Below are 23248 nucleotides of genomic sequence, written 5' to 3'. Positions count from 1 at the left end.
GGTGTGTGTTAGTTGAGGTGTGTGTTAGTTGTGGTGTGTGTTAGTTGTGCAGTCAGTTAGTCGTGGTGCTTCCTTGACCTGCAGCTTGTGGCTGCCTCTGTGCACAGCCGCTCTCCCTCCCTCCATCCCGCCGTGCCTGAGCGGGAGCTGGTGGCAGCAGGAGCTGGTGGCAGAGGCAGGAGGTCTCCAACCCAGGACAATCTTCCCAGGCTCATTTTAAGCGCACGGTTGGATTCACAGTGGAGATGTGGGTGTTACGGAACTTCTTGTGGCCGCCCGTGGCAGGAAGGAGCCTAACAGAGCAGCGTGGGTGCTCGTGGCGAAGGAGCCTCCGCAAGGAGAGCAGAGACTGTCCCGGGGCACCRCGAGGGGAGCTGGGAAGGCCTTTCCAGGGCTGATTCCAAAGGATGTGCAAATACCTCCTCACTGAGCAGAGAGCCTCCTCCGAATGTCCTGCATGTGAAGCAGCCTCCTGGCCTGCTCCACATGGGATTTGGCCGGGATCTGGCACGAACCCCGCTTGGCAGCACCACGGAGCTGCAGAGAGGCTGGCGCGGAGGCTGCGGCTGCGAGGCCGGTTGTGTCCAGCGGCGCCCCCAGCTTGGGCCTGCCCTGTTGCACAAGCACTGAAGGATGTTGTACATCCTTTGGTAAAGATGGTAAAGATAACCCGATGGGAAGGCCTCTGGATAAAGGCACTGRGCTGGCACTCACACCATCCCCATTTAACTCCCATTTTGGTCATAAATTTTCTGCATAAACTTCAAAGGTCACTTAGTCTCTCTGGGCTTCAATTTCTTAACTGAAAATGAGAAAAAAGGTGAATTTTCTCCTTTGTCCATAGTACACCACACTTTTCATAGCGTGGTGCTGCATTCCCAGTTAATGGCACCCATGGGGATGACAGAGACCTTTCCATTTTGTTAAGCCTTTAGCATAGGAGAGCAGCAACACGCTTTAGTAGCAGCATGTCCAGCCATCCTGCACATTGAATCTCATCCACGTTGGCCACTGAGATGACCATTTCTCAGGTTACCTCGCCAGATTTTGTGTTTGCCTGTATCCCAGCCCATAACAAAGCCCTAGGACATTATATAATTAACAGAAAGGCCCTGCTACAAATCGATTGTGATAACATAGCATGGGGAGGATGGATGTGAAGACCACTATCAAGAAGAATCTGTTAAAGCTGCATGAATTCTAGCAAAGTTTTGCGGTGTATTTGGAGGGAGCTTGAAAAAAATGCAAGGTGATGAGAGGAGGTTTTTGTGTGTTCAGCTGGACTAAACAGAGCTCTCTTGCAGGTCGCATGAATCAGGGGGAGGAAGCAGACAAGTGGATTAAGGCTGACGCGCAGAATGGCAAAGTGTCCCTTAAGAGCCAGAGCTGGATCCAGGCCRTCAAGCTGAAGGCTCCTTAAAGGTGGAATGAGGCCCGAGAGATCAAGGAAGGGATCACAGAGCAACACTTGTGTAATATTGGGGAACTTTGAGACCTACCTTTATCATAAGATAAAAACAGTTTTGAAAATGAGGGCTTTTTAACCCAGCATTTACCAGTGGCCACAGCAGGGGCCACAGGTGTGTGGTCCTGGATTACTTCTCACAGCCTTGAGGAACTGCATGATCTTTCATATCCAGAATTTGTGTAACTTGACCCACTTACCAAGCCAGCCTAAAAGCTGGCAGCTTTCATCCAAAAGTGCAGAGTTATTGTGAGAGGAAGTTTCACACTATTTGTAAGAACATGAAGGTTTCCTCGGAAGGTGCCCTGCTCTGCCTGCTCTTGTATATTAATGAAATGTTTCAGTACTGTGTGAGTTTTATTGATTTATGCTGAGAATTTTCTTCAACCAAATTATTTATACTGTGGTGAGGGTAAAACCACTTCAGGAACTGTTAAATCTTACTGGGTCATCTGGTTTGATGTTTGACCTCCAAGCAGTTTCTGCCTTACCTATGGGTACTATACGTGCAAAGCTGCATACACGACGTGGTGGAACTTCTCCCCTGTCATCACGGGCCTCTTATTCATGGACAGCAACAAGAAGCCGAGTCTCTGTGTGTATCACTGCTCATCTCCTAAGAAGGGAATAATAATAAAAAGAGCAAAAACTGAGCTAATAAATGGGGTCTCCAGTCCGGGTTTGCTGCGTTTCCAGGAGCGCGGAGCTCTGCGAGGCAGAGGAGCAGAGCAGGGAGGGAGGAAGGGCCCTGCACCCCGACCAAGCCCCCACGGCTGGAGGGGCTGGTGTCACTGTAAGGTAAATGCAGCAGAGCAAACTGAGCTTTTAAAACCTTCTCCCTTTATATGGAATTATTTATTATGTCCCTTATAATGCGAGTACTGAAATTTGTGTTCTAAATCTGAACTGTTTTAATTCTTACCAGCTGAGTAGATGGAGAGAAACAAAGAAGAGCCCAGGTTTTAAATTGCATGAATGTTTGTATATACTGTGGGTCATAATAGTACATTATAAAACGACCTCCTCCTTCCCCATGGAAAGTTTTATTGCTCCTTGCTAATGCACTGCAGCACTTAAGGGTGACATTTGGACTTAATTCAAATGGGTTCAAGACTGCATCCTGCTCCACTGCACGTGCTCCTTGGATGGGGTTGGCACTGATGTATATGGCAAATTGTATCTTTTTATATAAGCGCACACACTAATATATAAAGCCTTACTAAAATCAGTATGATATTACTAGTTATTACTAATTGTTATTATATTACTGTTAAAAGATGCAAAATGAATAAACGTGTATAAGTTTTAAATTTCCCGATACGTTTTTCAAACTAACCCCTTCTGAGCACTGGTCAGACACAAGGTGCAAGAGGCATTTTTGAGTTCCTGCTGCCCCTGAAGATAAAAGCAGCCCTGTTCGATACTGCACAGAGCTGAGTCCTTCTCATTGCCCTGATGTGTCCCAAATGCCAAGCCCATCAGCTGCAGTTGACTCTGGGGGGCTGCAGTTTGAGGGCAAACATAGAGAAAATGGTCTTGCACTTCCAAATATAAGCAAGCTGATCCCTTCCTGTTCTGRAACTAGCTACAATTGAATATTAGGATTGCATCTAATTTGTTTAAAGACATTTAAGCAACAAGAAAACTTGTGCTACCGTTAAAGCAGCTGTGATTAAAATCATTCCATGTTAGTAGATGTTGAGACCAGAATGTTAGAACATCACTGTAAAGGCAACAGTGAGCTGACCAAAGACAGATCTCTGGGAGTTTTCATGAAGACATACAAGTAATGTCTTGTTCTGCTAAAATAAGGTGAAACTTTATATATTTTTCTTTATACAAGGAAAGACAAGTGAGCTATCAGTAAGCAGCATCTGAGCACTAAATCCTCGTAAATGGATTTACTGCTAAATGCTGCTTCTCTTTCTCCAATCGATGAGAAGATGATCTTGCATCAGGAGAGAAATCATCTTTTAACTCTTATATCCTCTATGCCCTACACCTTTTATTCTCTGTATCAGCTGCCAACTACTGCACAGTTCAAGTCTAGAAATGTGAACTCCAGCTGGCTGGGAGAGGTGAATTCTGAGCCTGGAGAGTCTTTATGYGGAATAGTGCTGTGGATGTGCAAATGATTCCTTAAAAATAGAGACCTGTGCTTGGATGGGCATCTACAGCTGTGCATTATTATGAATGGTAGTTAAAGATAAAGATTAAGCACTGTTCTTGGTGGCAAACAGTTGTGTGAAGTGGTTATGTCCTAGCAAAGACCTTCATGTCCAAAGCTACCTGTATTTATTGCCTGCTGTGCGTGGGCCTCCAGAGCCGTGCAGCTCTTGAGAGCTGAGGACAGCAGGAGTCAACACCTGAAAGTCGGTCCCGACGCAGCCTCCTGCTGCAGGTTCACCACAGCCCAACTCGCTCAGCAAGGAAACCTCCTTTATTAAAGGATTATTGATTGTAAGAAAAATATGATAGTGTTCTTCTCATGCGCTGTTGAAAAATAAGCACAACTGTAGGTGATGATGTAYGATTTGTAGCTTTGTCTTTCTGAAGGCTTTGTTTATTCAAGCTTGTAACTCCTGCCTTTGGGGAAGGTGAGCGTGTTGCCATTCCTGTCGTAGCCAAGCCAGGGAGGAGGGTCCCCGTCGTTGTGTTCTCTTTTCTCCAGCCTGGCTGTGTATTTCAGGACAGCTTGTCTGAAACGAGTGAAAACAACAAACAAAAAATCTTTTTTTTGTATAACAGAGGCTGTTTCTACAAAGAACAGCAGAAGCTGGGTCTGATCAGAGTTCCTTGCTTCACCTGAAACGCCAACTGAATGATTTAACATGATCTAACTGAGACTATTATAGGGGTATATTGGAAACGAGAAGAAAAGATGAGTGGTTAGATYGTAGTCACAGGATAAATTAGGTGGGAAGGGGCCTTTGGAGGTGGTTCAGTCCCTCCGAGCTCAAAGCAGATCTCACTAGATCGGGTGGCTGAGGACTCTGCCCATTTAAGTTCTGAGCATCTCCAGGCATGGGGATGGCAGAGCCTTTCTGGGCGCCTCTTCTCCCCTTTGAACCATCCTCGTGATAAAAAGCYGCTTCGTTTCAGCAGTCCCTGACGATTTGTGTCCGTCACTCCTGTCCCGCCAGGGCGCACCCGTCAGGGCAGCGGGTGCCCACGGCCGCGCTCTGCGGAGGCGCCGGCCCAAGCAGGGCCCACGGGCACTTGTATGAGGGATGTCCCTTGTGCCACCTCTCATTAGTCTCATTTGGGGATGATCTCCCCGAATGGCCCTTCATCCCTAAACAGGAAGGATACAGGAAACGGGMTTGGCCTTGGCTTTGCACTGAGGCCAAGAATTTTCTTTGCACACTGTGGCAACTTCAAGTGTGTTTTTACCCATTCCATCTTCTCCTCTTGCTTTACTGTTGCCTTGTTATTGTTGTTTTCTTCTGCCTTTTTTCTTTCTTCTAATTCCTTTTCAGCTGACTTGCTCACTTCCCACAGAATCAGAAGGGTTCTCTTTGGAGAGACCCCTGGAGATCACCTAGTTCTGCCATCCCCTTCCTTTGAAGCTCACTGGGGCTTCAAACTCAGCTGAGGTTGAGTTGAGCCCATCATGGCCAGTGTCGCAGAGTCCGGTTCCTGCTTCACCAGCCCTGGGGACATCCCAAGGACATTTGTTTTCTGAGGTTCTCTAGCAGCTGAACCAGGGGAGAGTCATTTGTGGCATCTAAGAGCACAGGGCGTCATGTCCCACTGCCCTGGGTGCCTGGGAGTGATGKCCCCTGCTCCTGTTTGCTCCCCAGCTGAGTGTCCTTGGAAATCTCCCTCAGGATTTAGTCACCTCTGTCTTTTTACTGTGTTTTATTAGACCACAAAAATAAACTGGAATGTGACACAGAAGCAAAGTCAGTCAAAGTCAAAGTGAGCAAGAGACCCTAAAAGAGCCTCAGGAGACCCTAAAAGGAGCCTGGAGCAGCTTTTCCCTCTCCCTCCTTTACTGGTACCGTGTTCTGTGCTGCTTTTTTAACCAGTGCAGCAACTTGCACTGGCTTCCTGGGCTGAAGAAACTTAACCCTTCACTTTAAGTCCTTACTCACTTGAGTCCTTACGAGTCTGAGCCCTGGCTCCCAGCCCAGCCGGGAGCTCCTGCTCGGGCCCCACTCTGGGAAGCTCCCTGGCTCCATCCTGCTCGGGTGCCTGGCACATCCCATCCCCTCTGCACATCCCATCCCCTTCCCAACATCCTTCCTGTYTGAATGCCCTGGCAGGAGCCAACTCTGCACATCCCATCCTCTTCCCAAGATCCAGCCTGAGCCAGAGTCCGCAGCCTCTCTCCCTGCTTTCCTGAGCTCTTTACCAGAGGGCAACATTTGGCATCTAGATGATATTAGAGAAAAATCCCAATGAGAGTGGTCTGGTACCTGCCAGTAATGCCACTAGGTCATACGGTTTTCCAAAGGGAAAACCATGGAGGTGGTTACGGAAGAGGTGGCTGTTGGAGCTGCGGTGCCAGCTCCACCACAGCAGGAAGCGGGTGGCAACTGCAGGATATGGGATATTTTCTTTAGTTCAACACGGACACCCTGTTCTGAACGCATGAATGGAGCCTATGTGTGTTTTTATGGTAGGGAGCCTTGTGCTACTGAGCGCTGTGTGCACAGCTTATATGAGGGACTGTAACCTATAAAATAAAAATCAACTCAGCCAAGGCCAAATTCCTGTTTTTCGTGGAAAGGGCGATGTATGGTGGCTGGTTGGAGCTTGCATAAAGGGGAGCTGTTCCTGTTTGCTGGAAGCCTGTGCTGCCCCAGGCCTGCAGCTACGACTGATGAGTTTGCCAGAAACAGCCTTGCATTAATCACCAACACATGGAAAACGCGGTGCTTCCTTAAGGTATAGTGTAGAGATGAAGTCTGTTCATCTGCTTATAAAGTGTCTTGAAACCAGCACAACAGAGTCAKCTTTAGAAGCAAAAATCTCTTGATACGTCAGATAAAATTACTGTGTGAAGGACATGGCGTGAGCAGAGCTGGGATGTATAACTCAGTCCTTACCCGAAATTTCCGTGTTTGGCTTTGATGCCTTTTACTAAGAGGAGTTAGCTGAGAAACGCACATCTGCATTTCTCCAGATGCACCAGGACCTGAATTCTGGGCCATCCCAAATTCAGAAAAGTTGGGATGTGGGTCCATATTCATTAAAAGCGGAGGTCTTGAAAAAGACATTTGGAGGTGAGGTTGCAAAAAACAATCAGGACTAAAGATGAGTGGAAAAGAGGAGCTAACCCCTGGAGGTGGTGACGGCGCCGAGCGCGGAGAGGCCGCRCTGAGAGGCCGGCGAGGGACACGCAGGGAAAGCAGAAGGTGCCTCGTGAAGCTGCAGCTTCCATCCCCAGTTCGAGTAGGAGCAGAGTGAGTTTTTTGATCATTTCTTCAAGAGAAAACCTGAGAGTGACTATGGATGGTCCTTTATCAGATCACATTGAAGCTGCCCTTGTTCTGATTACCTGTGTTTTGGATTCCCAAATCTTTCCTGGCTTGTTACTTACGAGATCTTACTATGTGAATAATGCCTAGGAAGTCCTGCCTTTTCGGGAAAACCGAGTTCTTGCTCCCTCCTAATCAACAGCCACAATCAGGAAACAAAAACAAAAGTTAAAATGTCCTCCAAGCACCAAATATGTTACAGCTATTAAAGACTAATGTAATTTTGATTTAAAGGACAAAAAAGGTAATAGTATTTGTTGATGAGTCCCTTGTTAAAAAGTAGTCCCAAGAGCGGTGTTTCCCTGAAGATGCCAGGCTGTTATTGGGTAACTTGCAGGATTAGGTGACTCACAGCTGATCTCCCACTTCCTACAGCAGTCAATTCGAAGGTGACTATTGGGCCTCTTCTTCTCTAGCAGAAGGAATGAATTGCACCAGAGTCATTTATTCCCCCAGGCAGATCAACCACGGTGCTTTATGGCATCTAGAAACGGGTTTAATTGGCAGCTCCTTAGCCTGAGTACAGAAATACGCAGCAGGGTATCAGTCCATTGCCCCTTTTTCCCTTTTAACATTTAACTAAGTCTGGCACCAGACTCGTATGCTGGCAAACGAAGCCTCGCGTGCTACCTGATACTGGAAAGACTGGATGATTTATTTGCTCATAGCTCTTTCCTATGAAGCTGAATTGGGCTGAAACATTAAGAATTTAGTGTCTCCATGTGTTTTCTATTTTAATCCAAGACATAAAAACTGCAAAAGAATGTGGCACGTGACATGAGATGTGCCTGAATACTTGCGAGGCCGAGTCCAATAAGAGATGCCTTCTAGGACAGGTTAGTGGTTAAGGGGAAATGATAGGGAATCCCTTTGGCAAAATGAAGCAAATATAATTTACAGATTTTGCAGGACAACTTTACAACATATTTCTTCTATTGCTTATTTAGAATCTAAGCCACTAGCATGTTCAGTTCTCAAGATTAATGTGATTACACAGGAGCCTTCCATTCTCCCAGAYAGGAATCTCTGAAATGTTTGCATGTTTCCAGCCTGGAGAACATAAGTTACATGTGAAAACAGCCTTTTCCTGCACATCTTATGGAAGATCTAAGAACACCATGAAGGCTGAATAAGGCTTTAAGATTTAGTCTGAAATCAAAGAATGGGAGCTCTTTATTTTTGTGACAATTCTYTGTTTATTATTCATTAATAAAAACATAGAGTTCGTGAATGAGATGCATTATTCTACGAATGTATATTGTGACCTATAAATGACAATATGTCGTTGATGTCATAGCCAAAAACCTGCCGCAAGATTATTAACAGGGCAGAATCGCTGCTGTTCTGTACTTTGCTTCAAATACAATTAGTGGCAGAAGTTTGGTCTTGAACTATAAAAAACAGAAAGATTTTTAGAAAATGTGGCATGTGACACATATCTGAATCTAACTGTGAACTCCCTCTTACTTTCTGGTTATTTTTCCATCTGATGAGCACTGTCTGTGGTCTGTGCTGAAGAGCTGCTCTGATCTCGCTGTGCCCAGTCTGCTCCACAGGGGCAGGTTCTGCAGACGTGTCTGGAAGAACTAGGGAAGAAAATCCCCAGTGCTGAATTTTCCTACRTGATGGAGCTGCAGGAACCTGAGTGGTTTGGTGGGAAAAGAGGGGGCTCCTTCATCAGGGCCCAGCCAAGTGAATGGGAACTCGCCCCGTTTTCTCTCCCTCTTGCTTCCCGCTGCTGAAGGGAAAGGGAGGAGCGACTGGAGCTCAAGAGGGGTGGGAGGCTGTGTGGTGCTCCACAGGAAAAGCAGGTCAAGTAAAATAATTTGTGTGTGAAGAGATCATTCCTGGAGGCTTAACAAGGAAAAGATAAATCGGAAAGTAAAGAGGAAATTCAAAATTTACATTAAATCTATTTTCTGGAATGAAGAATGAAGTATTTTTAGATTTCTTTTTTTCTCAATGATTAGTGCCACATCTCACTTCTTCAGAGCACTCTCCATGGCTAACAAGTGTTTAATTAAAAGTAGATTTTTTGAGAAAGATATTTTGAGATGACATTAAGAAATCTAAATCACAGGGCATGAAAAAGACTAGTAAGTAAGGAAAAGCAAATTAATGATAGCAGGATTGTCTGTGGCAAGTTGATTACAGAAAAAGAAAGCAATGAGGGCTGGGAAAGCAGGAAACAGGCTGTAAATAGCTTGAAGTTATTAAGTTTCTGCATCAGTCTTTAATTTCCACATTGACTTCCAAACTGTGAAATGACTTAGTAGGGAATGCTTGATCCACAGTTGTCCTGTTAGGTTATAGAGCTCTCCTAGTATGGTGCTCTATGTAATGTAATGATACATAATACATTTCTTAATGAAGTCATAAAGTTTGTGTAAGTTTCATACTCGATCAGCCCAATCTGACTCTGTTTTCCAGACCTTTCAGCACCTTCCGAGTGCCTGGCCCGGTACCGCTGCGGGTCTCCCAGCGCCAGGGGAGGCTGGTGGGTTTGCAGCTGCGTCTTGGGAGACCCATGTCATAGGTGGAGATCTTGGATCTTGGAGCTTAGGTGGAAAACTCTGGTCTAAACCTGACCAAAACTGACCGGGTTTTGGACCCCATGTTGAATCCAGACACTGGGTCCATTCACAACCATGGGGGATTAGATTACATTTGGTAGCTGGCACTTCTTTTGAAAGATACATAAAAATATCTCGTGTACACGTTCTTGGGAAACTATTCTTGGGACACGTAGGCTCCTTGGCTGTGACCCTGCTGCGTTTTGAGCACGTGCCCATGCCCAGGCTTTAGCCAGGTGCTCCTGCTCTGTGTGCCACTGTCCCTCCGGGCCAGCTCAGAGCAGCTGGACACGTTTGCGTCCATGTCTTCCTAACCAAACACTGTCTGCCCTCTTTTCCTTGTGGTCCCTATTTTCCTTGGCTTCTGGCTGGTGCTATACGTACCCTAAGGCTGCATTAAGGACACTCCAGCTAAAGGAGCAAGATGGCTCAAGGCAGACACCCGACTTGGCACCAACGCATCAGCAAAGACGGGCTCCATGTCTCAGGGTTTGAAACCATCTCTGAACTGAGATTAGAAAACACCCTCTTACTTGGTAATATTTCTGCAGTAGAGCATCTTGAGAACATGGAGCTGCTTGCAGCCTTTCCAGAGATACTTCAGGGCTTTGTCAGTAAGACGAATGCACCCGGAGATATCCAAGAAGTGGAGGTAACGGCAGGCTGCAGCCAAATAGCCCATACACAGATCTGTCATCTGCAAAGGAAGCAATAAAACACACAAATGTGAGAAGATTACCATTCAAACAAAAAATACAACACAATTTTACTAGCTGATGTGTAGGGAATTTGTATTTTAAATAATAATTTTAAAGTGTGTGGAAGGGAAGTTGGTGCAACAGACTCCTCAATGTCAGCAGCGGACTCCTCSGCAGCGTCAGGCTTTTCACACCCCTTCCTGTGATCCCAACACATTCTGAAGTGTGGGATTTTTCACCTAATCACAACGGTTTCACTGTCCCAGCCCCATAACTGGGCACGTACCGTGAGCCKTCAGCACGTCATGGTTCTTTCTAAACTGCAGTAGGCTCCACTCTGAGTCTCAGAGATTAATGTGTCAGTTTTGTTCTCTTATAAACAAATGCCTGACACCATGAYCGTTCTAACACACAGATGTTTTTCTGTTCATCTGAAGCTACTTAGTTTCTACTACTTAGTCTCACTTCACAGGTCCATTTTTCCAAGCTGCCATTCATTACCATTAATATGGGATGTTCCATTTGAGAAGTGCTTGGGACAGAGTCTTCAAGGTGCAAAGCAGTCGTGCCAGGTRCTTAGTAGCTCCACTGACATCAGCGGGAACAGTTATGAATAAATGATGYATAGGCTTTAATTAATGTGTTTAGGCAGTACCAAGAATCTAGAGGAAGATGTGCTGAAGAYCTTTAAAGGATGCTTTATTAAAACCAGAAGGTTTCTAACCCTGGTGGAATGATGGAAAGAGAGAAATGGGTTTGACTTGTATTTTGGAGCCAATGTCATAAGAACCTAAGAGAGGCAAGAAGAGATGAAGCTGTGATCTTGTGTGGGGAACAGAAAATGAAACACCCTCTGACAGAGCCCTGTGGAAAACATGAGGTAACTCCTTTGTTCAGGCTTAGCTCTATGCTCAGTATTAAGACAGGGAGTCTTACTAAAGCCTATGAGGTTTATGCAAGCAAGCTTAATTTAAATATATCCTAGATATGTTTAAGGTGATGAGCGCTTCTAATTGTGCAGTAATCTTAACAGCACATGCCAAAACATTCTTCATGGGTGTACATTATATAATAATTATGCAATATTTACTATAATTATATAATAATAATAATGCAATATTTGTATATTGCATTTTTCACACACTTGCTATTTTTTTAAATTCAGGTATTGTGATGTTGCAGGACACGACTGTCACACATACTAACATATCTCTTTTGGAATAGATTCATTTTTGTTTTAATCTCCTGACCATTTTTAAACAGTCTCCAAGTGGAAAATATTTCCTTACTTAGCAGCTGGATCCCCTCAATTTATACTAGAGGCTGCCAAAGGATTTCAGTGACCCATTAGTTTTAACTTCCACGGCTGTACCCAACTCAGTTTATGGAGTTGCAAGCTGCATTTAAGGAGAGAAAAGGAAACAAAAAAGAAGCCCTATAAACTTATCTGTGAGTTTATTTGAAAAATTCTTGATGGTCTTTTTCTGAATATGGAAGGAGATTAGCAGTTACTAGATTGGCTTTAATACCTTTTAAAGGAAAAGATATTATCTAGCAGCAGAGTTCCAGTTCATCCCCTTTTCAAGATTCATCCTAACATGAGTTAATACTTTGCTGCCATCGTTCTCCCCGGGGTACTTTCAGACTTCACTCCTCTGAGGGGTAGAAACTCTCCCAATCTCCAGCCTAAGTCTATTTATGGCCATTTTGTGCTAATTCATTTCTGGTTTGTGTGTATAAGGTACAGTCAAAAGCACGGCAGAGGAGATTGCTTGCAAAAATACCCATCTTAAACTACCATAGAAAGATTTCTGTGCACATCTATTATTAATATGGAAAAAAAGAGAAAACCTTGGTATCTATCTAAAGTCAAAGTACACGGGAAATTGAGACTCTTGTATATAATAATTAATGGCCTACAGAAGGTATCTATAAATGTAAAGTGGGGGCTGTGGTAAGATGCATTTTTTGGTGTGAGGACCGTGTGAGCTGAGGGATCACTCGGAGGGTCTGTTCTCCAGGGCGGGCTCCCTCGTCCCTCAGGTCAGCTCGGACAAGTGGCAGGAGGCTAAAGCGGTTGGTGACCACAGTGAACACAGGGACATGAGGGTTGTATGGAGAACTGAGAGGGTAATGGAGAGATTTGGAGCTGGATGTAGGGTGTTATGAGAAGATGTAGGCATGGATAAGGGGTGGCTATGGAAATATTCTGGGAAGAAATATGGCATGGACGTTTCAATAAGAGAAAGAGGGAAGCCCAGCTCAATAAGTGTAATCATTTTTTGGAAGGATACTTCATGATGATCCTTTTCCAAAGTAATAACAGCACCTGACATAAGTGGCAGTAGCATTGCAACTGCATTTTCCATGGGATTAAACAAACTGAAATYACATTTTAAAAATTGCATTGGGATGCTTGTTGACAAAATGCAGCAAGCATTTGGTTCTCCTACTATATAAAGCAAGAGCCAGAAGTTTTACATCAGGAAATGAAGGAGAAAAAAAAAATGTAGCCTTTCAAAAAAGCAGTAATTTCTAAAAGGAACACTCATTCTGATACAAAAAGAGATAAGTGAGAAGCAGTATAAAAGGAAAATGAAAACACGATACAAAAGGTGCAGGAGGTTCCAAGGAAGGGGCAGGGTGTTTCGCGGGGGCAGGTGCTGCAGGAAAGCGGCCGCCCGCAGCGCTGCTCTGCAGCCCCTCCTGGCACCGTCCCGCTCAGCAGGCCCAGGCCCTGCTGCACCAGCCCTGCCGACCCACAGGCGGCCAATACTGCACGGCCCTGAGCATGAAACGGAGCCTAAAGTCGAGCTTAACCTGCAGTGCGAGCTGGGCTCCCGCTGCTCCTGAAATGCCACCTCACAGTCCTCATTTTTCTCAGCGTTTTGGGGCTCCTACCTGTGGGCTGGGCTGTTCCCTTGCTGAGGCATCCAGCTCTCCTCAGCACAGGCCACCAGGACAGCAGCATGTGCCCTAGGGAGCAGCTCTGGGGAGCCAGYCTTTCACCCCTCCGAGTACCGACAGCTTGATGTCCTAGTCACAACCACTAGAAGGAGGCCAAACATCTTAAAGACTTGGCTCTCATAACTTAAAATTCATGGAAAGTCACTTGAATTTTGGCTCTGATTTCTAAATGAGAGGAATAAGTTGTAGAACTGTGGCAAGACATGTGCCAGCAGGTCAGATTTCTGAGTGATGCTCTTTCTTTCTTTGGAATAGCAATCCCAAAACTCTCCTTCCCGGTTTTTACACATACCTTTGGACAGCCAGCTATGCTGATGGATGTCAGTCTGTGGCAGTGAAATGCCAAAGCTTTCACAGTCTCGTCCGTCAGCTGAGGGCAGTAGGAGACGTGACAGGACTCGAGGTGCTTTGAGTCTTGGCAGAACTTCTGAAAGAGGGACAGACAGACAGGTCATTCCTCGATGCGATGCCTGCCCCGCTTTTCTCCGTTTGCAATACATTTACATTACATCCTTCAGACACTTTAGCTGCTTTTTGTATCCTTTATTATCAGTGAAGTCACTCAGCTGTMGGCTGTAAATTCCACTGGAGAAGAGATGTTCGAAGAGATCATTTTCCATTTCTGATGCTGATGCATGACAGTGTGTGTTCATCAGACTAACATTCATGCAACTTTCACTGTACAGAATAAAACATGTTGAATTTGTGTCCTTTAAAATGATCACAAATCCAAACACAGCAGTTTGTACTCAAAGGACCAGCCTCCAAAACATGTATTCACTCTCTGCATATGCCCAATTTTGTGTATGTATTAACATTTTTCATCAAAATGAACAAACAACTGTATCTGTACAAATTCTACTGTTTTCTTGGAAAGGAATGGGTGAGAATTTCAGGAGTTCTAGGCTCTGATCTGCAAAGCGAAATTCAGGACAGCTGACTGTGGCCAGCACTGCTGTAATTATTACTGTGATAGATGTGGATTGCACTTCCTGGCTTCCTTTCTAACGAGGATAGCACCTGTAGCACCTAAACATCTCCACAGCCCCTGGCTTAAATTTCAGCTGCTTTATAACTCAGGTGTTGGTTTCTTCAAACACCCCATAAAACAGCAATCATTTGTGAAAACATCAGCCTAAATAGTTCAGTGACTCAGTTTCCCAGCTTGTAAAATGGAGCTGAGATAATTTCACACGTTATGAACTTTGCAAGAACAGTTTACAAAACATTTGGGAGACCTGCAGCTGGCAAGTGATGTAAGGCAAGTGGCATAAGGTATTATTATTATTATGAAGAAACTCCATCTTCCACATAATTTCTTACAGAATTCTTAAGTTATTAATACTTACGCCATGCACTCTACCAGACCAGCCATTTTTTTCCTCTCACTCTGAAACCTGGTTCATCCTTTGGACAGATTTTTTTCAACCACAAAGAATATTCCTTTGTCCTTCCCCAAAGAGAAGAAGGTATAGCATAATTTTGTGTTTATGGACAGTCAAGAGAGGATGGTACTTCTTCACTTAATGATGCCATGAYGTGTTTGCTCCAAAAGCAGAACATTTTGTGGTTCAAGCAAAGGTTTAGCTTCAATGACAATAGTCCCTCTGTGACTGCCAGCCTGGAAGGGCAGTAAGATAGTGGATCTTACGTGAAGCACTGGGCTGATCTTCCAGGTCTGCTAATCTTGGCATAAATCCAGTGTAATTTGGCAATTATTGGAGTGGAAATTCTACTTCTCTGTGGGGGAATGCGGAAATATTTAGGTAGCAAACTGACTGAATAGAAAATGCTGGTTGCTGGAAGCTTTTCTGAAGTTTCTGGAAGCAATCCAGAGGTCAAGAAAGTAAGGGCTACACGGATGCAGAGCAAATGTGCATGCACCCGGAGAAACATCAATGTACTCACATATTTATCATTCTGAAGACAAGTCCACRCTGGTCAGACTACTACCTCTTAACACATACCTGTTCTCCCTTACTTAAGAAAAGGTGCTCATAGAGGCATGAAAATATGACTGATCATTTGAAATGTCACTTTGTTGATGACCAGAACTTGTGGAGGAGTTTCATGAATTTTACATGAACAGATGMGAACAAACTCACTGAAGCTCATTTCGTAGACCAGGTTTCAAAAACTTGTCTTCTGTGCCTTATGCTTTTGTTTTTTCTATCTTACTCGGGTAGTAAAGCAGTGGTTGTTGTACCACAAGCACAGCTTGTGGGTCTTGTTTTATTTTGCTAAATACCAGAAGGTGAATAATTTAACCTAAGTCAGAGTGGACAAGCCAGGTTTTATAAAATCTGGTTCCTGTACTGTTCCTATAACATGCTTTTCAGGGTGTTAACTGCAATACAGAAACACTGTGAACACTCAGTAAGAAAATGTTTTTATCTCCATGTGAGAGAAGCCCAACTCCCTTCAGGATTAGGCCTCAAGCRCGATGACTTAGTCACTGCATTCTCAGCTAGGGTATGTAGCACGAGCTGGAGCCAGGATTTCAGTGCCTCCATGGTGCTTTATCTTGTTTTTACTGATATACTGTGCATTTAAAATATCCTTCAAAATTAGGTTCTGAATTGCTCCTAACTTGCAGGCTGCACCTACATTATTTTGCAAATAGCACTATTTACTGCAATAGAGAGTTCTGTAAATTACCAGATTAGGTAAAAACACTGGTGTACGCCAAGCCAGGTGTAGACCAGGTTTTAGGCCTGTTTTTCGCAGGCTTAAAAAYGTGCTATTCATTATCAGATGCTGGTATAAAATTTATACTGGCAGCCAAGAGAAATGGAGTCATGTTTGCTCATCCCTGTATTCCTGGATCTACATCTGTGACTATGATCTCCAGAGTGACCGTGAAGATAACGGGTGTTTGCAAGACATTCAGCCACTAYAAAGGGACGGGCATCTTAAGATGGAAACAAAATCATTTTTGAACTTATGTGCACAGTTTTAATTCTAGATAATCTAGATTCTGTAGATAACACCCAAGCACACACAAGCATCAATGAAATTACAACATACTGAACAGCTGCTTTTATGTGACTATCATCCACATTATGAAAGAGCAGAGGTCCTACCTACAAATATGTGATCATATAATCACATACACATATAGAGATATGTGATCAATGCTGTGATAATGCCCAGGCACAAGATCAACTAACAGCAGAAGGTTAATAGAACTTCTGGCATATTGCAGCTTTCCACACTTTACTTTGACAGTGTTAATAAGACTTTTAATATACATTTTCTTTCCACATAATTCAACTATKCTTAATATAACCAAAGGATAAACAACATGTGCAGTGTATAATGGGGTAACTTTCTAGAAAGTTTCCATAAACCCATACTTTATATTCAGTTTACAAAAAAAGGSCTTGGCATTACTTTTTAAGGCAATTCCTTAGTTTTTCTTCTTTCTCTTGTCCTTCCCAGATCCCTGATAATGTGGCTCCTCTAACTGCTGTATCTTCATGCACTCCATTCTCAGGAAGCTCAAATTCATACTGCATAGCCCCCTATAAAGTATAAACATTTTTTTCCATTTTTTTTTTTTTTTTGGACTTTATGTGGTGAGATGTTAGCCCTAAGCCATAGCACAATGCAGCAGTGAATATTCTGCTCTGAAACGAGCAACCCTGGCTCTACACTGATTTTCAGAGAGATATACACAAGACATGTACTTACTTGGCCATTATTTGATTTAAAAACATGGAACTTTACACAAAACATTCATGAAAGGCCAGTCAGAATTACTCCTAAAAAAGCAGATTCTCATGGCCTGATGTGCATTAGGGCTAACAAGATTCAATCCAGATACATTCCTTGTGGCGCAGCAAGAACTGACTCATTCTTATAATATATGGCTATGAAATGATGGATGTTGGAGCTTCAGAATGGAAAAAAAGAAGAAACTGAAAACTAGGATTACATGATGGCATTGCCTGGACCTGCAGTTTTAGGATCTGCAGCTGTTTATGGGCATGAAATTAAGGTCATTAAACGAGATGGTTTAAATATTTCTGTCACATATGGTTAGGGACAAATCTCATTACAAATTACAGGTAAAAGTGCTCTTATTTGGATGTAAATCCTAATAATAATCCTCTTTCTACAAAATCACTAATTAATGTTATTTTACTGTTCTGAAACACAAAGCAGTAAAATTAAGCAAATGTACTGAATTGTGATACACTCCGTATCACAATTTTGTATCACRCAAACAAATACATTTTGTATCACAATTGTGATTGATTCAAAAAAAATGTGATAAAAAAAAAACTGTGATAAGGATAAGGAATATCCCAGCTTAAGTATACACCTTGGAAAGAGCCATCTSCTTTCTCTTAGGTTAGGCTCCTTTTGCTTAGGCTCCTTTTGCTTAGATTAGGTACTGCAGTGAAGAGCAAGAAGCTGATCCCGATCCATCCTTTCCCTTGCACTTAGGACTGCACAGACCACAGTCGTGCTCCCTCCACCACCTCCTTTCCAGGTTCCCGGCCTGCCYGGCTGCTCCTTGTTTGGGAAGTGCTTCATTTCTCTCCTCTTCCCTAGCGTCCTCTCAGAATCTCTTCCAGTTTCTACTTCAGTGGTTTATCCATAAGGAGAATTATAATAACACAGATTGACTGATTTTACCAAAACAAGATAATGTTAGATAAATTATAAATCTGTATTTAATATATAGTAACTGCTGTGATCATAGTGTAAGTGTGATAAATACTTGGATGGGAAATTTCATCATTAACACTGGCAAAAAAAGCAAAATATATAAAAAATCATAAACACTGTAACATAGAGTTCATTAGTATTAGTGCTACGATGTTTTCAAGAGAAGTAGTAAATGTTAAAAATCTGTCACTATGTAAGTTTAAAACTTATCATGAATATAAATTTAAATATTTCCTTACGCAGCAACTTCAAATTGTAGCTTGGCTTTTTAGATTTGAATCACTTTCCTGTCTCATAACTTTGTAAAGATTATTGACCCTAGTAAATGTCTAAGTTTATAGGCTACAACTGAGGTCAGAAGACTAAAAGGTACATGTTTCATATTAATCTTTTGCATTTTAGAATGATATCTAGCTTTACAGTGTTCAGATCCAATATTTAATTTTCAAAACCACAATATTTAATAATCATTTTGGAAAGAAAAACATTGGGAAAATGGTGCTTAGTGAAATTCAGCAGTTGGCTCAATGTGAGCATAATGAGATCTTCAGTAAGTTAGGAATTCAAATTCTATCTAACATACATGTAGCTCAAGCATTTTCCAGCAGATGACTTAGTTTCATCATTACATATGAATAAAATTTGCATTTGATGTTCTCATGGGATTTTTAAATAGTCTTTTTTTCAAACAACTACATGGTGATTTTTGTTATTTTTCCCACACAATAGCTGAGAAACCTGCTCGGTTTGAAGAGGATGAACGTGCATTTCTCATTTAAAGATGATTTGTTATTTTTCATGATTTTAATCTGTAAGAAATATATCATTACAGGAAAGTATTGAGAAATATTTCTGTGTCCATAAGAGATAATGCAATGAGGTTGGAAGTGACCTCCAGCAGCAGCCCCCTGCTCCAGCAGGGACACCCAGAGCACGGGGCACAGGGCGGCATCCAGGCGCCTTTGGAAGATCTCCAGAGAAGGAGACTCCACAGCCTCCCTGGGCAGCCTGGGCCAGGGCTCGGGCACCCTCACACCAAACAAGTTCTTCCTCACATGCACATGGAGCTGCCTGGGTTTCAACTTGCACCCAYTGCCCCTTGTCCTGTCTCTGGCCACCACTGAGAAGAGTTTGACCCCTTCCTCCTAAGGTGGACTCAGCCTAGCATTCTTAAAGTGATCCAAATATCATAAATATGCCTTAGTCTGTTACCAGTTTCAAAACACAGATATGCGTGAAGCAATTTTACTCTTGCCTAGACACCTTATTGATGGAGCTTGTAATGATTTCAGAAACAAAATTATCAGTCATTTTACTTCAGATTTCATTTTGGTTTTCTATTTTGACAGAACTTACCTTTTTGCACACAAATGTAAGAGAAAGAGAAGCTAATAAGACACAGCAGACAGAGATAAACATGACCAGATAAATGAAAGAAATTAAAATGAGGAATAAGGACAGACAGAGACAAGATTAAGCCAGGAAGAGYTAAGCAAGTCTCTGAAAGGAAAATCCCTGCCTTTAAAAAGAATACAAAGAAAGCCAGAAGGAGTCTGAAAATGGAAAAGAGTAATCCATAACACAATGTGAAAGCACAAAATTTCACTGGCATGTTTTAGATTTATTAAAATGAAAAAGTAGCAAATGAGATTAAGTGAAAGGAGATAATGTGCAAATCACTGCAGAAGGACAGAATTCAGATTCATTATAAAACTTACAATAAAATTGAAGGAATAAAGGGGGAGAACCATTTGTAAGATTGAGTGCAGAGAYGGGCAATAATGACTGAGGGAAGTTAATGACATACAGAGTAAAGCAAGATCTGCTTTGGAGATGGTTAACTTGAAGAACTTGGGAGGTCTCCAGAAAAAAATAAGAAAAGAGGTGAAGTTTTACCTGAATCCCAGTATCGCTGACGTTCTGGCATTCTGATATAGAAATTTCCTTTATTTTTCCACTGCAGCCAAGGGCTCCCAAGCCCTAAAAAATCCAGAAAAATCAAACTTAAAAATCGACTCATAGTAATTACATTTAATAGGTGAAAATGTCAATTATATCCAAATAATTTGTGTATTAAAGCTGTTATCTAAAAATTACAGTACCTTTTAAGAAATTAGAAAGCAATCCTCAAGAAAATCCCCAAAACACTATCTTTTTTTTTCAGAAAGGAAAAGGACTGGAGATGTTGTGCATGTGCATTGTCCAAAATCCCACAAAAAATGTGTTTCCATTCTCACCATCAAAAATAAATTCCATATTGTTTGGCATTTTGTTACAATCAAACTGGAAGTAGTTTTCATTAATGATTAATTAAGGTCAGATTCTTAAGTGGTTTTTAGAAAGGACTTTCCTGGACCCATCTGAATCTATTAAAATAGTAAGCCTTATTTTATTCGCTTCCATTTGGAATAAATAAATGCATGGCTTTTATGCAACTCCTTCACTTCAGCACAATGCATGCATTTTATCCTCATTTTTTGCTTGAAGCACACTCAAAGATTAACAATATGTCAAAATAACTCAATGGAGAAAGCAAAAACTGTATTTTTTTATCTGCTTAGAAAGAAACAGATAAAAAGCAACAATGTGGAATACTTCCACAGCACATAAATCAGTCATATTTACAGATTTCTTTCAAAATTTGGRGTTAAAAAGAACATTTCACATGCAAATCTGGTTTTGTTCCAGTAGAAAGAAGAAATTTGCTGTAGCCATAAGTAAGAGCCTTACATCTGCAGCTAAGACAYGAAAGTGGTGTTTGAAATGGTGCGGTCACATCCACATCTCTATTCTCATGTGAGAGAATAACCCCTACTCAAGACACCAGAGAGGTGATAACTTTGCTAAATCTCTCTTTTAGTAGTGCAAAAGGATCAGCAGATGCTTTGTGCTTTCCTTCTGTGCCTGTACACCAGGAAACAGGACCACGTTCTGGTCCTAAACTCTCTGAGCGGGAGAAGAACTGAACGTTTGATTTTGCAAGAAGTATTCTGACGTTCACAGCAGATTATCTGTGTGCTTCATATCAACAAAGTAAATTCTACTGAAATACAAAGTTGAGACTTTATTCTATATGTTTAATAAATTATCTACAATTAGCCAACAGTACGACACAGAGAGGAAATATCTTCTTGAACAAACAAGAACGTGTAAATAGCGTCTGGAATGCAGATGTGGCCCTGTGTAACGCTAATGTTAGAGGAGTGCGGCTGGCGTTCAGATTTTGCAAATTCCTGAAACCTCACAGGCTGAATAAAAAGAGAGTAGAATAATGAAAAAGATTTCCAATCCTGTCTACTTCTGAAAACAAAGGAATCTGCATTTTTCTCAGCACACACCACCGTATGATGACCATTGCTTCCAAAAGCTTCATGAACATCTGCAGATTTCCAGGTTTTGTCRACGGAACCATCCCTTTTCAGGACAAGAAACAACAATGTGCTTGATTCCTGAAGAGTCTGTGTCAGAACTTAAGTTCTGAGACTTATGGTCTCAGAAACTGAGAGTGCAAATTTATGGAGTATAATTTCTTGCTGGATTTCATTCCTGTAGAAATGGCACCACTGCATTGTACCCGATAATTAAAGAATATTATAAATTCTTTTTTGCTGTATGATGACAAACCTGCTAGTAATTCAAAGCTAGTTTATAATCATTTTATCCGACTACAGTGACTCTGAGTTATAGTACCACTATATATTATGATGTGTAGCTAATTTTTACAGTAAAATTCAAGGTGTCATCTGAGATGTTTCATTGGTCATTCAGTGTGACCAAATCTGACAAGGCAGAGAGTGAAGACAYGGAAGAGAAGGAACATAATTGTCAGTTATATAGAAAAACTACAAAATGTTTACCTTTCCAACAATAAACCTATTCAAGCCAGCTCTACACAGGAAACCTAATCTGTTTGAAAAACAAAAAAAAGTTATTCTTAAATCTAATATATTTGTAAAGTAGCCAATTATCACTATTCYATTCGACTGATTTATTCAGAAATATTTCCTTATATGTAACCTCAAGGATCCCCATTCAGAATTCTGACCTATTTCTGAGACTTTTATCTTCTAGACTTTGCCTCCAGACATTTATGAAAGATATGGTCTGAGCTAGCACATTATCATTGGAATTCCTGGAAATTAATGCTAGGAAAACAGATGCTACGCAGCATGCAGAATGTGTTCAYCTATCCTAATGGGCTTCCAAAAACACACTTTAACATAAAGAAATCTTGGAGAAATTTCCTTGCCATGCAGAAAGGGAAGACTTTGTCCTGCATCTTTTGCACAGCACGTGTATTGCCTTCTCTGTTTAGAAAGCAGCTTGAAAATAAATTTCTTATTAACAGCAGATTTTTTTCAAGCAATAGTTATATATTGTCATTGGGTTTCATCAACTTTATTATGTGCTAGAGTCATGTGCAGAATATCATTTATTACCATTTCCATAGGTTTATGTAGATGAGAAAACGACTATTTCCTGAAGCTGCTGGTGAGGGTCTTCACTTCCTAGAGCCCAAGTTATCTGAGGCTATGGCATACCAAAAGACATTTTTTTTTATTACTTATGTCCTCAAGCAGCCAAGCTATGCCTTTCAACTGTAGCCTGCAATGAACGTTTTGTCCCACACTAACAACAACCACGTGCTGTACTGTTTTCAACTTCTGAGACTTTGGTTCCTGTAAAGTTACATGAACCTTCGTAAAGTTAAAGGTCAGCATCTGCATCTCTGCATCTGTATCTCTGTTTGCCTTTCTGTTCCAGAGAAAGGCAGATGGCACTTCTTGTTCCTTCCCCAACTCCGACTGACCTCAGTGTGACTCCAGGCTTGGAAGACAGCTCTTAAGAGGTATCTTCCACCTTCCATATGTGAGCCATTTAATTCAAAATGGCTCGGATTATCCTCTAAAATGTTCAGATTTCTGCACAGATTAGCTGCACAGGCCCACTAGAAGGGAAGGCCGTTCCTCACACCATACAGTGTCTTTCTGCTTCAAGGAAGGCAAAATTATCATACAATGAGGCCCACAAAGTGAAGGCACCTGTAAGTACTTGAAGGAGAAGCCTGGTTTCCAAAGCAGAGCAGCAAGCCAAGGCTAGAGTGATCCGTAAGGACTGTCTSAGCAAGTGCTGTCATCAAGGGCATAACTGCAACCCACTCAGACCTACCCAAAACTGGTTTTACCCCAGCTAGAACAGACGCTAATGACAACACACACATGTCAGAAAAAAGCTGAATTTCAGATAGCAAAGACCTTTCAGGGAAATTGGGAAGCCCTTAAGCAAATACTCCAYAAGGATGACACCAGATATGCAGCTACCAACACCTGAGCTCATGAAAAAGTTGGTCAGACTTCTTTAAAAAGACTTTTTACAAGCCTT

At 42.2% G+C, this 23248-nt stretch overlaps 2 protein-coding genes across 2 annotated transcripts in view; one reads left to right on the top strand and one right to left on the bottom strand.

Moving 5' to 3' along the window:
* Nucleotides 1–2447, top strand: part of FAM185A (family with sequence similarity 185 member A) — a 30729-nt gene extending 28282 nt beyond the window's left edge. The window contains exon 7 of the mRNA XM_026046371.1: nucleotides 1305–2447. Coding sequence (XP_025902156.1) covers nucleotides 1305–1420 — 116 coding nt within the window. The 3' untranslated portion in view covers nucleotides 1421–2447. The remainder of the gene's footprint in view (nucleotides 1–1304) is intronic.
* A 1497-nt stretch (nucleotides 2448–3944) lies between these two features.
* FBXL13 (F-box and leucine rich repeat protein 13) overlaps nucleotides 3945–23248 on the bottom strand; it is a 69093-nt gene continuing 49789 nt past the window's right edge. The window contains exons 17-20 of the mRNA XM_026046426.1: nucleotides 19763–19846; nucleotides 13482–13616; nucleotides 10058–10221; nucleotides 3945–4164 (exon numbers count right to left, since the gene is read on the bottom strand). Of these exons, the coding sequence (XP_025902211.1) occupies nucleotides 4029–4164; nucleotides 10058–10221; nucleotides 13482–13616; nucleotides 19763–19846 (519 nt within the window). The 3' untranslated portion in view covers nucleotides 3945–4028. The remainder of the gene's footprint in view (nucleotides 4165–10057; nucleotides 10222–13481; nucleotides 13617–19762; nucleotides 19847–23248) is intronic.

This window comes from Nothoprocta perdicaria, unplaced genomic scaffold (assembly GCF_003342845.1).
Source record: "Nothoprocta perdicaria isolate Ctin4 unplaced genomic scaffold, notPer1 scaffold_44, whole genome shotgun sequence".
Lineage (NCBI taxonomy): Eukaryota > Metazoa > Chordata > Aves > Tinamiformes > Tinamidae > Nothoprocta > Nothoprocta perdicaria.
Note: the sequence above shows the minus strand (reverse complement) of the source record. Positions and strands in the feature narration are given on the sequence as shown.